The 17,527-nt window shown below is 41.2% G+C and overlaps 1 protein-coding gene across 1 annotated transcript in view; it reads right to left on the reverse strand.

The window, feature by feature from the left end:
• Positions 1-7: 7 nt before the first annotated feature.
• The window catches only part of LOC117554609 (protein furry homolog-like), a gene marked incomplete at its 5' end in the record, with an annotated part of 31,157 nt that continues 13,637 nt past the window's right edge, over positions 8-17,527 (reverse strand). The window contains 8 exon segments of the mRNA XM_034229057.1: positions 8-297; positions 2,764-2,937; positions 10,473-10,547; positions 10,820-10,981; positions 12,268-12,468; positions 15,176-15,316; positions 16,064-16,332; positions 16,638-17,230. Of these exon segments, the coding sequence (XP_034084948.1) occupies positions 28-297; positions 2,764-2,937; positions 10,473-10,547; positions 10,820-10,981; positions 12,268-12,468; positions 15,176-15,316; positions 16,064-16,332; positions 16,638-17,230 (1,885 nt within the window).

Genomic DNA, 17,527 nt, shown 5'->3' on the forward strand with positions numbered 1-17,527 from the left:
CACACGCTCAAACTCTCTCCCTCACTCTCACCCTATCTCCCCATGCCAGCGTCTGAGCAGCAGGTGGGTGGGGGGTGGGTGGTTCCCTGCTACAGGAGGACTTACGAGGACGTGTCTATGGCTCAGTACCTCCTCCTCTGAAGACTCGTCCGTGTCCTCGTGGTTGGTGAGGTTGAGGCTGGGCGTGCTGCCGGCGAACTGGCACTCCTGCAGCGACGGCGTGTCCCCCCCCCCTTTGTCCATGCTCTCCAGGGAGCGGCGCCGCACCCCCCAGTTGAAGTTGTCCATGCACTCCCCCTGCAGGAAGACAGCAGCAGTGAGACACCGTTCAGAGAACACAGAGCAGCAGACGGTGAACACAACGAGAACACGACATTTAATCCACTGCTGTGACTCAACGCCGATTGTTTGTGTTTACTTGTTATTGTGTTGCTCTGTTGGAGGAGCCTCAGACTTTCCTTGACGTATCTAAACTGTAGCTGCTGGACGCATGACAACAAAGCCTTGAATCTAGTGAACATGTTGTAAACTGGGAGCACTCCGCTTTTACAGTGGTGTCTTCTTGTTGGACGGGGGCTTCTTTTGACTAGTAATGCAACATGTCCATACTGTCCTACTCCGTTTCATTTTGCACTATTTTAGTTGTATTTTGTCCTTTTTGTAATGTGTTGCTTGTGAGGGAATAATGTTGTTTTTACTCCTAGATATTTAACCGTATTGCCTGTTGACGTTAATAACCAACCAATATTCTGTTATCTCCTTTAAGGAATGTGCTCCAGCACTTCAGTGTCAGTGTTATGGCCTGATGGGGGGGTTTACGACTGTGAGAACGCTGGCTTCTAAACACCACTGATAAGTGATTGAGTATTTCTAGGTGGGGGATATCTCCTGTAGCTCCACAGATGTTTACGCCTCCCCCAATATGCTCATTAACTCTCTGTAAACTAGTTAAAAGGTCTATCCAGAGATAGGCTGGGCAGAATTGACATGGCAACCCACCCGTGCAGTCAGAACCTTTTGCTGCTGTGACTTGTGATGTGAATTCTCCGGCCGTTGACTTGTAATAAACTATCATTGTTTGACATCAAAGCTCCAACTCTCCTCGTGTCTCTCTGAGTCCTGACTCTCCATTGCTGCAGAAGCTTCCCTTACATTGCTCTGATGGAGGAGCCTGTGCCCTCAGGTTGTCATTGATATATCTACACTGCAGCTTCGAACACATGATGATGAAAGCCTTGAACCCTTGAACATGAAACATCTGCTGCGTCTCCTCTCAGATACACCTTTTAGTAAACATGTCGTGAACTGGGAGCACTGACATTTGTCCTGCTGTCTTGTATCTGTGACACTAGTTATGTGGAATATAACACATTTAGTTTGTTAGGTTCAAAGGACCGCTACGGAGCTGAAACAGGATTTAGGATCAGCAGCCAGTCATCAGGAGGCATTTGGCCACACCGTATAGACACACGGATGCAGATTGAGAGACAGAACACATGTTGGGATGGTAAAGGTTTTAAAACTACAAAAGAAAAGGATTCACAACCACAGGAGTTCGAGATGCACCGCACCATTCACACGTCCTGCACGATGGTTTAACATCGCACACAGAACCGTGCGTAGAGTCTTCAGCGAGAGGTGAGGAAACATTTGGTTAAAGTAACATTTGATCAAATTGTTTATTATAGACTCATTTCATTTACATTTTGCATGAAAGAAAAGTTACTAAATGTTTGTCAAAGCTGTAAATAAAATGTCTCAAGATAAGTTTAAATTGGTTGTTGGTGCATCTCCAACAGCATTTAAACCAGGGGTCACTACAGGACTATGAGGTGAAAACACACAGACAGCATTTGGGGGGGGTCTGCAGAGAGTTTGTAGCCCTCAGACTTACCTGCAGCTCCTTGAGGCAGAACAAGAGAACAAGAGAAGGAATACAGGAAGACGGGTTAGTGGACTGAAGACAGTTACACACAGACGTTAGAGAAGCTGAACACACAGCGATACAGAACACTCGGTTAGTGAAGAACAGTCAAAGTGCTTCAGAGAGAGGAGCAGAGATCGGGTTGCAAACGAGTTGCTTTCTTTCCTATGCGATTACTTGACTCACAAAAACACGCCTTGTTCTTGGCTGAATATATAAGCTTTCAGGGGTCTGTTGCTCATACGCCGATATTCAAACTCATTTTAGTTCAGTGCGTTGGATCAATACCATCAGAGCATAATAATCTATAAATAACGACAACTCCAAATTCTCCCCTTTGTTTCAGAGCAAAATAGTACTTTCTGAAAGTGTTCACACATAATTATCTTTCTTTTTACAAAACATTGTGAACAACTTGACGTTTCTTAAGAAAGATAAGTGCAATTTAACAAATGTTATGCCTCAGTTTATCATTAACACACATTTAGTCGCTGGTATCTGGAGCTGAACGATAGAGTACTTCACTTGTTGATCAAAACATCTGTGCAGCAATCCTGACTCACAACGATACAAACTAAATCGACGCCATTAAGGAAGAAGTGAAGTTATCCCCCTGCCTTGAAATACAATATATAAACAATTACATCAAAGTTGTGGCAGTGCTTGAACAATAGGGTTCCACGAAACCACAGTTCTGAAACATTAACGCACGAATGCTAAACGTGTCTCTGGGATATTGTCGCACCCAGAGGAGATGTTAGTCCATAGATTTCCTTAATGTTTAAATATTTACACCCCGAACTTCTGGAGTAAACCCAGCGTTCAGCTTCCTCTCTCACCTCGGCGTCCTCCAGCTCCACATCCAGGAAGTCGAAGTCCTTGAAGACCCCGAACTGCTGCTCGCTGCCGTCCTCCCCCATCAGGTCCTCCTCCCGCACCACCTCCTCCACCGTGGGGATCAGGCTGGTCTGCTGCTCCGCCGAGTCCAGGTCCTCGCTGGAGGAGAACACCACCTGCACATCGGGGAGATAGTTGGGAAAACACTCCTTCAATATCAGAGTACACATGATAACAAAGCCCAACTGCATTCAGAGGTGGGAAGTAGTGGAGTACAAATACTTTGTTACTGTACTTAAGTACATGTTTCTGGTATCAGTACTTTACTCCACTACTTATTTTTCTGACGACTTTCTACTTCTTACATGTTGAACTCAAATACCTGTACTTTCTACTTCTTACATGTTGAACTCAAATACCTGTACTTTCTACTTCTTACATGTTGAACCCAAATACCTGTACTTTCTACTTTCTACATGTTGAACCCACATACCTGTACTTTCTACTTCTTCCATGTTGAACACAAATACCTGTACTTTTCTACTTCTTACATGTTGAACCCAAATACCTGTACTTTCTACTTCTTACATGTTGAACACAAATACCTGTACTTTCTACTTCTCACATGTTGAACTCAAATACCTGTACTTTCTACTTCTCACATGTTGAACTCAATACCTGTACTTTCTACTTCTCACATGTTGAACTCAAATACCTGTACTTTCTACTTCTTACATGTTGAACACAAAATACTGTACTTTCTACTTCTTACATGTTGAACCCAAATACCTGTACTTCTACTTCTTACATGTTGAACCCAAATACCTGTACTTTCTACTTCTTACATGTTGAACCCAAATACCTGTACTTTCTACTTCTTACATGTTGAACTCAAATACCTGTACTTTCTACTTCTTACATGTTGAACCCAAATACCTGTACTTTCTACTTCTTACATGTTGAACACAAATACCTGTACTTTCTACTCTTACATGTTGAACTCAAATACCTGTACTTTCTACTTCTTACATGTTGAACCCAAATACCTGTACTTTCTACTTCTTACATGTTGAACTCAAATACCTGTACTTTCTACTTCTCACATGTTGAACACAAATACCTGTACTTTCTACTTCTTACATGTTGAACTCAAATACCTGTACTTTCTACTTCTTACATGTTGAACTCAAATACCTGTACTTTCTACTTCTTACATGTTGAACACAAATACCTGTACTTTCTACTTCTTACATGTTGAACTCAAATACCTGTACTTTCTACTTCCTACATGTTGAACCCAAATACCTGTACTTTCTACTTCTCTCATGTTGAACTCAAATACCTGTACTTTCTACTTCTTACATGTTGAACTCAAATACCTGTACTTTCTACTTCTTACATGTTGAACACAAATACCTGTACTTTCTACTTCTTACATGTTGAACTCAAATACCTGTACTTTCTACTTCCTACATGTTGAACCCAAATACCTGTACTTTCTACTTCTTACATGTTGAACTCAAATACCTGTACTTTCTACTTCCTACATGTTGAACCCAAATACCTGTACTTTCTACTTCTTACATGTTGAACTCAAATACCTGTACTTTCTACTTCCTACATGTTGAACCCAAATACCTGTACTTTCTACTTCTTACATGTTGAACCCAAATACCTGTACTTTCTACTTCTTACATGTTGAACACAAATACCTGTACTTTCTACTTCTCACATGTTGAACTCAAATACCTGTACTTTCTACTTCTTACATGTTGAACTCAAATACCTGTACTTTCTACTTCTTACATGTTGAACTCAAATACCTGTACTTTCTACTTCTCTCATGTTGAACACAAATACCTGTACTTTCTACTTCTCACATGTTGAACACAAATACCTGTACTTTCTACTTCTCACATGTTGAACACAAATACCTGTACTTTCTACTTCTCACATGTTGAACTCAAATACCTGTACTTTCTACTTCTTACATGTTGAACTCAAATACCTGTACTTTCTACTTCTTACATGTTGAACCCAAATACCTGTACTTTCTACTTCTTACATGTTGAACACAAATACCTGTACTTTCTACTTCTTACATGTTGAACACAAATACCTGTACTTTCTACTTCTCACATGTTGAACTCAAATACCTGTACTTTCTACTTCTTACATGTTGAACACAAATACCTGTACTTTCTACTTCTTACATGTTGAACACAAATACCTGTACTTTCTACTTCTCACATGTTGAACTCAAATACCTGTACTTTCTACTTCTTACATGTTGAACCCAAATACCTGTACTTTCTACTTCTTACATGTTGAACACAAATACCTGTACTTTCTACTTCTTACATGTTGAACACAAATACCTGTACTTTCTACTTCTTACATGTGAACACAAATACCTGTACTTTCTACTTCTTACATGTTGAACACAAATACCTGTACTTTCTACTTCTCACATGTTGAACTCAAATACCTGTACTTTCTACTTCTTACATGTTCAACACAAATACCTGTACTTTCTACTTCTCACATGTTGAACTCAAATACCTGTACTTTCTACTTCTTACATGTTGAACTCAAATACCTGTACTTTCTACTTCTTACATGTTGAACACAAATACCTGTACTTTCTACTTCTCACATGTTGAACCCAAATACCTGTACTTTCTACTTCTTACATGTTGAACCCAAATACCTGTACTTTCTACTTCTTACATGTTGAACCCAAATACCTGTACTTTCTACTTCTTACATGTTGAACACAAATACCTGTACTTTCTACTTCTTACATGTTGAACCCAAATACCTGTACTTTCTACTTCTTACATGTTGAACACAAATACCTGTACTTTCTACTTCTTACATGTTGAACCCCAAATACCTGTACTTTCTACTTCTCACATGTTGAACTCAAATACCTGTACTTTCTACTTCTTACATGTTGAACACAAATACCTGTACTTTCTACTTCTTACATGTTGAACCCAAATACCTGTACTTTCTACTTCTTACATGTTGAACACAAATACCTGTACTTTCTACTTCTTACATGTTGAACTCAAATACCTGTACTTTCTACTTCTACATGTTGAACTCAAATACCTGTACTTTCTACTTCTTACATGTTGAACACAAATACCTGTACTTTCTACTTCTTACATGTGAACTCAAATACCTGTACTTTCTACTTCTTACATGTTGAACCCAAATACCTGTACTTTCTACTTCTTACATGTTGAACCAAATACCTGTACTTTCTACTTCTTACATGTTGAACTCAAATACCTGTACTTTCTACTTCTTACATGTTGAACCCAAATACCTGTACTTTCTACTTCTTACATGTTGAACTCAAATACCTGTACTTTCTACTTCTTACATGTTGAACACAAATACCTGTACTTTCTACTTCTTACATGTTGAACTCAAATACCTGTACTTTCTACTTCTTACATGTTGAACCCAAATACCTGTACTTTCTACTTCTTACATGTTGAACTCAAATACCTGTACTTTCTACTTCTCACATGTTGAACACAAATACCTGTACTTTCTACTTCTTACATGTTGAACTCAAATACCTGTACTTTCTACTTCTTACATGTTGAACTCAAATACCTGTACTTTCTACTTCTACATGTTGAACACAAATACCTGTACTTTCTACTTCTTACATGTTGAACTCAAATACCTGTACTTTCTTACTTCCTAACATGTTGACCCAAATACCTGTACTTTCTACTTCTTACATGTTGAACACAAATACCTGTACTTTCTACTTCTTACATGTTGAACTCAAATACCTGTACTTTCTACTTCCTACATGTTGAAACCCAAATACCTGTACTTTTCTACTTCTCTCATGTTGAACTCAAATACCTGTACTTTCTACTTCTTACATGTTGAACTCAAATACCTGTACTTTCTACTTCTTACATGTTGAACCCAAATACCTGTACTTTCTACTTCTCTCATGTTGAACTCAAATACCTGTACTTTCTACTTCTTACATGTTGAACTCAAATACCTGTACTTTCTACTTCTCACATGTTGAACACAAATACCTGTACTTTCTACTTCTTACATGTTGAACACAAATACCTGTACTTTCTACTTCTCACATGTTGAACTCAAATACCTGTACTTTCTACTTCTCACATGTTGAACTCAAATACCTGTACTTTCTACTTCTACATGTTTGAACCCAAATAGCTGTACTTTCTACTTCTTACATGTTGAACACAAATACCTGTACTTTCTACTTCTTACATGTTGAACACAAATACCTGTACTTTCTACTTCTTACATGTTGAACCCAAATACCTGTACTTTCTACTTCTTACATGTTGAACACAATACCTGTACTTTCTACTTCTTACATGTTGAACCCAAATAACTGTACTTTCTACTTCTTACATGTTGAACCCAAATACCTGTACTTTCTACTTCTTACATGTTGAACACAAATACCTGTACTTTCTACTTCTTACATGTTGAACCCAAATACCTGTACTTTCTACTTCTCACATGTTGAACTCAAATACCTGTACTTTCTACTTCTTACATGTTGAACACAAATACCTGTACTTTCTACTTCTTACATGTTGAACCCAAATACCTGTACTTTCTACTTCTTACATGTTGAACACAAATACCTGTACTTTCTACTTCTTACATGTTGAACTCAAATACCTGTACTTTCTACTTCTCACATGTTGAACTCAAATACCTGTACTTTCTACTTCTTACATGTTGAACACAAATACCTGTACTTTCTACTTCTTACATGTTGAACACAAATACCTGTACTTTCTACTTCTTACATGTTGAACACAAATACCTGTACTTTCTACTTCTTACATGTTGAACTCAAATACCTGTACTTTCTACTTCTACATGTTGAACACAAATACCTGTACTTTCTACTTCTCACATGTTGAACCCAAATACCTGTACTTTTCTACTTCTTACATGTTGAACCCAAATACCTGTACTTTCTACTTCTTACATGTTGAACACAAATACCTGTACTTTCTACTTCTTACATGTTGAACACAAATACCTGTACTTTCTACTTCTTACATGTTGACACAAATACCTGTACTTTCTACTTCTTACATGTTGAACACAAATACCTGTACTTTCTACTTCTCTCATGTTGAACTCAAATACCTGTACTTTCTACTTCTTACATGTTGAACTCAAATACCTGTACTTTCTACTTCTCACATGTTGAACACAAATACCTGTACTTTCTACTTCTTACATGTTGAACACAAATACCTGTACTTTCTACTTCTCACATGTTGAACTCAAATACCTGTACTTTCTACTTCTTACATGTTGAACCCAAATAGCTGTACTTTCTACTTCTTACATGTTGAACTCAAATACCTGTACTTTCTACTTCTTACATGTTGAACACAAATACCTGTACTTTCTACTTCTTACATGTTGAACACAAATACCTGTACTTTCTACTTCTTACATGTTGAACCCAAATACCTGTACTTTCTACTTCTTACATGTTGAACACAAATACCTGTACTTTCTACTTCTCACATGTTGAACTCAAATACCTGTACTTTCTACTTCTTACATGTTGAACCCAAATACCTGTACTTTCTACTTCTTACATGTTGAACTCAAATACCTGTACTTTCTACTTCTCACATGTTGAACACAAATACCTGTACTTTCTACTTCTTACATGTTGAACCCAAATAACTGTACTTTCTACTTCTTACATGTTGAACCCAAATACCTGTACTTTCTACTTCTTACATGTTGAACACAAATACCTGTACTTTCTACTTCTTACATGTTGAACCCAAATACCTGTACTTTCTACTTCTCACATGTGAACTCAAATACCTGTACTTTCTACTTCTTACATGTTGAACACAAATACCTGTACTTTCTACTTCTTACATGTTGAACCCAAATACCTGTACTTTCTACTTCTTACATGTTGAACACAAATACCTGTACTTTCTACTTCTTACATGTTGAACTCAAATACCTGTACTTTCTACTTCTCACATGTTGAACACAAATACCTGTACTTTCTACTTCTTACATGTTGAACACAAAATACCTGTACTTTCTACTTCTTACATGTTGAACACAAATACCTGTACTTTCTACTTCTTACATGTTGAACACAAATACCTGTACTTTCTACTTCTTACATGTTGAACTCAAATACCTGTACTTTCTACTTCTTACATGTTGAACACAAATACCTGTACTTTCTACTTCTCACATGTTGAACCCCAAATACCTGTACTTTCTACTTCTTACATGTTGAACCCAAATACCTGTACTTTCTACTTCTTACATGTTGAACACAAATACCTGTACTTTCTACTTCTTACATGTTGAACACAAATACCTGTACTTTCTACTTCTTACATGTTGAACTCAAATACCTGTACTTTCTACTTCTTACATGTTGAACCCAAATACCTGTACTTTCTACTTCTCACATGTTGAACTCAAATACCTGTACTTTCTACTTCTCACATGTTGAAACTCAAATACCTGTACTTTCTACTTCTTACATGTTGAACTCAAATACCTGTACTTTCTACTTCTCACATGTTGAACTCAAATACCTGTTACTTTCTACTTCTCACATGTTGAACTCAAATACCTGTACTTTTCTACTTCTTACATGTTGAACTCAAATACCTGTACTTTCTACTTCTCACATGTTGAACTCAAATACCTGTACTTTCTACTTCTCACATGTTGAACCCAAATACCTGTACTTTCTACTTCTTACATGTTGAACTCAAATACCTGTACTTTCTACTTCTCACATGTTGAACTCAAATACCTGTACTTTCTACTTCTCACATGTTGAACTCAAATACCTGTACTTTCTACTTCTCACATGTTGAACCCAAATACCTGTACTTTCTACTTCTTACATGTTGAACTCAAATACCTGTACTTTCTACTTCTCACATGTTGAACTCAAATACCTGTACTTTCTACTTCTCACATGTTGAACCCAAATACCTGTACTTTCTACTTCTCACATGTTGAACTCAAATACCTGTACTTTCTACTTCTTACATGTTGAACTCAAATACCTGTACTTTCTACTTCTCACATGTTGAACACAAATACCTGTACTTTCTACTTCTCACATGTTGAACACAAATACCTGTACTTTCTACTTCTTACATGTTGAACACAAATACCTGTACTTTCTACTTCTCACATGTTGAACTCAAATACCTGTACTTTCTACTTCTTACATGTTGAACTCAAATACCTGTACTTTCTACTTCTTACATGTTGAACTCAAATACTTGTACTTTCTACTTCTCTCATTTTCCAAACACCTGGTTCCTTTAGTCTGAATGTGTGTTTGATGCGTGATCATTATTATTTAGATTCATTGCGTGCCTATTGATTTGAACATTGAATACTGCTTTCTATCCCTCCATCTTGTGACTGTGTAACTCCCTCTCTTGGATATCAGCATGTGAAGGACACTGTTCAGGAACTAGTTGATGCTCTGTATGTGATGACTGCTTCCATTCTGGAGAGGATCACGGATACATGGATCCTGAGGTTGAAGCTCAAGCCGGGGAACAGTGAGAGTTCTCTAACAGATATAAACACCTGCAGTGATTTCAGAGAGACTGTGTTTAGAGAAGGAGGAAGAAGAGGAGGGTCTTACGGAGGGGTTTTTGGGGATGCCGGACTCGGGTCCACACAGAGACAAGACGTTCATCAGCCGCTCTCTGGTCCTCCTCTGCAACACAAACACCATGAGACTGTCTTTAAACACAGCTTCACACAGCAGGAACATGCTACACAGTGTCAGCGACATTTTCTTATTTAATAGATCATTATTAAATTGCAAAACAAAAAGAAGAAATCATCAAATCCCTTTTCCCACGTGTTTGCATTTTAAGAATTTTGAAAGATGGCTTTAAGTATTTACAATGATGCCCTAATATCTGTCACCCTGTGTGTGTGTGTGTGTGTGTGTGTGTGTGTGTGTGTGTGTGTGTGTGTGTGTACCTGGGACAGCTGGGGCCTCTTCCAGCTGACCGGCACCAGCCCGTTGGAGTTGGACCCCGAGGAGGTGGACGAGGTGCTTCTGGTCACAGCGATCACCTGAGGCTTCCCGTTCCTCCCGGCCGCAGAGCGCTGGTCTCCGTACTTATGCCCGATGATCGGTGTCTAAACACGAGGGAGATAATCAGTTAGACATGCAATAGAAGGGAGGGTGACAGACAGAAGGGAGGTGACAGACAGAAGGGAGGGAGGTGACAGACAGAAGGGAGGTGACAGACAGAAGGGAGGGAGGGTGACAGACAGAAGGGAGGTGACAGACAGAAGGGAGGGAGGTGACAGACTGAAGGGAGGGAGGTGACAGACAGAAGGGAGGGAGGTGACAGACAGAAGGGAGGTGACAGACAGAAGGGAGGGAGGTGACAGACAGAAGGGAGGTGACAGACAGAAGGGAGGGAGGTGACAGACAGAAGGGAGGGAGGTGACAGACAGAAGGGAGGTGACAGACAGAAGGGAGGGAGGTGACAGACAGAAGGAAGGGAGGTGACAGACAGAAGGAAGGGAGGTGACAGACAGAAGGAAGGGAGGTGACAGACAGAAGGGAGGTCACACTCAGAGCACTCAGAAGGAGTCGTCACGCTTTGAAGCAATACAATAAAAGATGTAAAAAGACTTTATATCGATATTGTGTTTCATTGCAACTCATCATGTTCTCTATACCAGCGGTTCCCAACCTGTGAACGCATTGCAAGTGGGCCGCCAAATAATTTACAAAACATTATGATTTGTGTGGAAACATTTCATTATTAATATCTTTTCCTTTCTCTTTCTTGATCCTCCTTAGCAACGGTCATTACAGTCCTTAGCAACGGTCATTACAGTCCTTACTAACGGTCATTACAGTCCTTAGCAACGGTCATTACAGTCCTTAGCAATGGTCATTACAGTCCTTAGCAACGGCCATTACAGTCCTTAGCAATGGTCATTACAGTCCTTAGCAACGGTCATTACAGTCCTTAGCAATGGTCATTACAGTCCTTAACAATGGTCATTACAGTCCTTAACAATGGTCATTACAGTCCTTAGCAACGGTCATTACAGTCCTTAGCAACGGTCATTACAGTCCTTAGCAATGGTCATTACAGTCCTTACTAACGGTCATTACAGTCCTTACTAACGGTCATTACAGTCCTTAGCAACGGTCATTACAGTCCTTAGCAACGGTCTGTTCTACTGGATCAACAACGTGTCACATGTTCTGAATCGACCAATCAGAACTTTATTAAGCCTCCATATTGTTTATGGTTGAATGTGCGGTGCGAAAACCTTTTTAGATTCTTAAGTGGGCCCGAGTTGAAAAAGGTTGGGAACCGCTGGTCTAGACGGCAGCTGATTTGAAGTTGCTGCGACGGGATCCTAATAAAGAACAGAAGCAACAGGAAACGCTGCAGCACCTCGGAGATGTCGAAGTGGAAGTCGAGCGTTTTCCCCGGCAGCTCTTTGGAGGCGTTGTTGAAGATGCGAGTGAAGGCGATCTCTGGAGAGCCGCAGGACTCTGAGCTGTAGGAGCGCTGAACATCGTCAGGAACCACAAGGCTGGCCGAGCGAGAGACCACCAGCTTCAGGATGTTCTGAGCCTCCTTCCAGTGGGGACTCTGAGGGGAGAGAGAGAGAGGTCAGAGGTTAACAGAGAGGGGTCAGAGGAGACACAGTGAGGGGTCAGAGGGGACACAGTGAGAGGTCAGAGGGGACACAGTGAGGGGTCAGAGGTCAACAGTGAGGGGTCAGAGGTCAACAGTGAGGAGACACAGTGAGGGGTCAGAGGAGACACAGTGAGGAGACACAGTGAGGGGTCAGCGGGGACACAGTGAGGGGTCAGAGGGGACACAGTGAGTAGACACAGTGAGGGGTCAGAGGTTAACAGTGAGGAGAAAAAAAATTGAAATCCCAAATATGTGACGAACAGAAATATTGTTTTCTGGCATCACTTTAACATTTTACGGGGAAAATATTTGTTTTGCTATGAGCGTACGTTAGAGGAGACAGGGTACGTCAGAGGAGACGGGGTACGTCAGAGGAGACGGGGGTACGTCAGAGGAGACGGGGGTACGTCAGAGGAGACGGGGGTACGTCAGAGGAGACGGGGGGGGGAGACGGGGGTACGTCAGAGGAGACGGGGTACGTCAGAGGAGACGGGGGTACGTCAGAGGAGACGGGGTACGTCAGAGGAGACGGGGGTATGTCAGAGGAGACGGGGGTATGTCAGAGGAGACGGGGTGGGCGGGTACGTCAGAGGAGACGGGGGTACGTCAGAGGAGACGGGGTACGTCAGAGGAGACGGGGGTACGTCAGAGGAGACGGGGTACGTCAGAGGAGACGGGGTACGTCAGAGGAGACGGGGTACGTCAGAGGAGACGGGGTACGTCAGAGGAGACGGGGGTACGTCAGAGGAGACGGGGGTACGTCAGAGGAGACGGGGGTACGTCAGAGGAGACGGGGTACGTCAGAGGAGACGGGGGGTACGTCAGAGGAGACGGGGGTACGTCAGAGGAGACGGGGTACGTCAGAGGAGACGGGGGTAAGTCAGAGGAGACAGGGTACGTCAGTCAATAAATAAAAAAGTAAATTTAAAAAGTGTGTTTTTAAGGATTAATGCAGATACTCCCCTCAGAATCTCTCTGTGCTCTCCTAACATGTCCCGCATGCTCAGCCTAGTTTAAAGTGAGGGGGGGTTAAAGGATGCACGCAGTGACCCGCCCCACAGGGGGAGATAGAGGAGATCATGGAGCTGCACGCAGTGACCCGCCCCACAGGGGGGAGATAGAGGAGATCATGGAGCTGCACGCAGTGACCCGCCCCACAGGGGGAGATAAGGGGAGATCATGGAGCTGCACGCAGTGACCCGCCCCACAGGGGGGAGATAGAGGAGATCATGGAGCTGCACGCAGTGACCCGCCCCACAGGGGGGAGATAGGGGAGATCATGGAGCTGCACGCAGTGACCCGCCCCACAGGGGGGAGATAGAGGAGATCATGGAGCTGCTACTGGCCGATAATAATGTGATGAGTAGTGAGACAGACTCAGGGTAACGGTGCGCCCTCAAACCAAAATGCAGATTGTCCCAGTAAAATATTAAAGTGATTCCAGAAAGCAAGATTTCTGTTCCTCAGAAACTGTATAAAAATCGTAATTCTTTCTGTTAGATTTAGATTTTTTTTAGACTTACACTTTTTGAGATATGGATTTCTTTAGATTTCTTTTTAATATATTTCTGTTCCTAAAAAACTGTATAATTACTAAGAAGCCGGCAGAGACAGCTTTTGTTTTTTAATTTATTTAGATTTTAAATTTCTTTCGATTATTTATTTTTTTGGGGGGATTTACATTTTCTTTCGATTTTATTAAACATTAAACATTTTAGATTTATATATATATTTTTTTAATAATTGGATAATTTTTACTCCATAAATCTGAGTATCAAAAAAGTTTTAAAAAAAATGTGATTACATTTCTTTAGATTACATTTTTTTCCTTTTATTTATTTTTTGGGGGATTTAAAATTAAATGTTTATTTTTAAATGATGTTCAGATTAAACATTTTAGATTTATTTTTTGATATTTCTTATATGTTTTACTATGAGTATCAAACAGAGCGTCAGACAGCTTTGTTTTCACTGAGAATAATTATGGGATGGATGTCCGGTGGGTCTGACACTGAGATTTCTGAGTCTCTTCTTTCCGTAGAGGAAGTAAAGAAACCTCTGGATGTATTTGTAGTTTGAGGAGCGATATACGACTCCGCAGCTTTAAGACAATATTATTTTCTTTAATGCGGTATTTCCACCTGAAAGTGGGCGGGGCCATAATGTTGACGTCAGCGCCCTCATGCTATATTTATCTAGTAAACCCCATGTATTCATATGGACTTGTAGGAAAATGACTTTACTTTGTATATTAGATACGAGGGAGTACTACGGACAATTGAAGGAACATCTGTGCAAATGTTTAACTCAAAATCTCAGATGTCAACATGTAATTTGAACGTTTGTTTTGGAAGTTTTGCGGGGTAAAGGTACAACTTACTCAGACTTACTGGTCTCAGAATATTTTAGACATTTCTCTGAACTTTTTATATTTGGTTATCTTGAATAATATGAGATTGAATGATAAAAGTGTACGTTATTTCTAGTAAATGTACCCCACCATTACCTCAGGATGTCTGTTTTATTTCTTCCTGATTTAGGAGTTTAATGATATGTGTAAACATGATCTTACCACCCAAGGTCATTTCTTTAAAGATTGTTTTCTAACCTACAATAGTGAAGAACATACGTGGCGCTAATACATGTCTCTGCTTCTCACCTGGACGTATTTCCCGATGATCTTCATGATCTCCAGGTTGAACTGTTTGACGGGCGCCGCCGATAGGTCGACGTGACTTAGCAGACTGTGGATGATCTGCAACAAGGACTGCTGCATGCTGGGAAGTCCCTTCTCCAACAGCTGAGGGACAAACAGAGAGAACATCAGCTTAGATATTAAAACAGGCAGAGATATCAAAAGTATTAGTAGTAGTGTAAGAAGTAGAAAGTACAGGTATTTGGGTTCAACATGTAAGAAGTAGAAAGTACAGGTATTTGAGTTCAACATGTAAGAAGTAGAAAGTACAGGTATTTGGGTTCAACATGTAAGAAGTAGAAAGTACAGGTATTTGAGTTCAACATGTAAGAAGTAGAAAGTACAGGTATTTGAGTTCAACATGTAAGAAGTAGAAAGTACAGGTATTTGGTTTCAACATGTGAGAAGTAGAAAGTACAGGTATTTGTGTTCAACATGTAAGAAGTAGAAAGTACAGGTATTTGTGTTCAACATGTGAGAAGTAGAAAGTACAGGTATTTGAGTTCAACATGTGAGAAGTAGAAAGTACAGGTATTTGAGTTCAACATGTAAGAAGTAGAAAGTACAGGTATTTGAGTTCAACATGTAAGAAGTAGAAAGTACAGGTATTTGAGTTCAACATGTAAGAAGTAGAAAGTACAGGTATTTGTGTTCAACATGTGAGAAGTAGAAAGTACAGGTATTTGAGTTCAACATGTGAGAAGGAAAAGTAAAAAGTCGTGGAGTAAAGTACTGATACCAGAAACATGTACTTAAGTACCGTAACAAAGTATTTGTACTTCCCACCTCTGGCTACAGGCAGAAATGTCTCTCCAGATGATAACAGTAAAATGCAGAGGTAGTCCCTCGTACCTCAGCCAGGTAGGTGACCAGGTTCAAGGTGATGTCAGCGAAGGCATCGTGCAGGTATCTGCAGACCACGTTGATCCAGTTGCTGCAGTCTCTGGAGTAGCTGTGCGTGCTGTAGAGGCTCATCATGTGGGCCAGGTTAGAGAGGGTGGGAGACTTCTCCTCCGCACACACCTTCGCTATCTTATCCGCCGTCTCCTTACAGAACGCCGTCGGGCTGTCAAAGTGCTGGATCAGGTGAGGGAGCAGGCACAGGATGTTCAGAGGGAAACCTGCAGGGAGAGTCACAGTTAGCACGTCTGAAGCTAATATAGCTAATGATAAATCTGCAGGAACACAGTTAGCACGTCTGAAGCTAATATAGCTGGTGATAAACCTGCAGGAACACAGTTAGCACGTCTGAAGCTAATATAGCTGATGATAAACCTGCAGGAACACAGTTAGCACGTCTGAAGCTAATATAGCTGATGATAAACCTGCAGGAACACAGTTAGCACGTCTGAAGCTAACCAGAGTGAAACCTACAAGAAAAACATAATTTAAAGGTGTATATTCCACTTCGGAGAGCTCCTCTCACCTGCCGCCTGCGACGGGTCCACCAGAGTGTGTCTGGAGACGCTGATGAGCTTGCTGAGCAGGTGGATGGTGAGCTCCTGGGTGGAGGCGGAGGTGAAGCCCTTGAGGAACAGCTGCAGCAGGCCGGGGAAGCTGTACCACTTCAGCTTGTTCTGAACGTTCTCCAGGCGCTGCCGGCTGTCCGCCCGCTCCAGAGGAAGAGGACCCAGCAGAGTGTTCAGCAGACGCAGCGCCAGTAGGTACTCAAACTCATAATCTGACTCCAGGAGCGAGGCGGCGATCCAGAACACGGTGGCCATGAGGTTGGAGGGGTCCACGGGGGGTAGGGTGTCTCCTCCTGGACCCCCACCCCCTCCGAGGCACGATAAGCTGCGAGTGCGAGCGAGGTTTCCGTGGCTGTTAGCGAGGCGATCTGCGACGTCTAACGTGTTGCTGCGACGCCTGTCTGCCTTCTTCTCGCCCATCAGCGACGCTCTGAGAGAGTTGCTGCGGTTGTGCAGGAAGAGACCCCCGCTGCTCAGGTTCAGCTGACCCGTGCTCTTTCTGTTGGCCGCAAACTTGGGACCCAGCAGGTGGTCCCGCGCCGCAGAGGTCCTGAAGAGAGGAGAGGAATCAATACAGCACCTTTCAACACAAAGCAATTCAAGGTGCTTTACACAAATGAAAGACATTAAGAAAATGGCATTTAAAAACAATCATTAAAAAGATAATAAAATAAACATTAAAAGAAAAAATAGGTGAATAAAAGTTAGTGCAGTTTCAGATGCAGGGGTCTGGGGGTAATGTCAACAAAGAATACATTTTCTAAGCCTGTCAATTGATGATGTTGCAATAAAAAATGTATGATAAAAAAAAAAAGTCTAAGCCTGAGCCGAAGAGTTTTTATCTCTA

Source organism: Gymnodraco acuticeps, unplaced genomic scaffold (genome assembly GCF_902827175.1).
Source record: "Gymnodraco acuticeps unplaced genomic scaffold, fGymAcu1.1, whole genome shotgun sequence".
Taxonomy (NCBI): Eukaryota; Metazoa; Chordata; class Actinopteri; order Perciformes; family Bathydraconidae; genus Gymnodraco; species Gymnodraco acuticeps.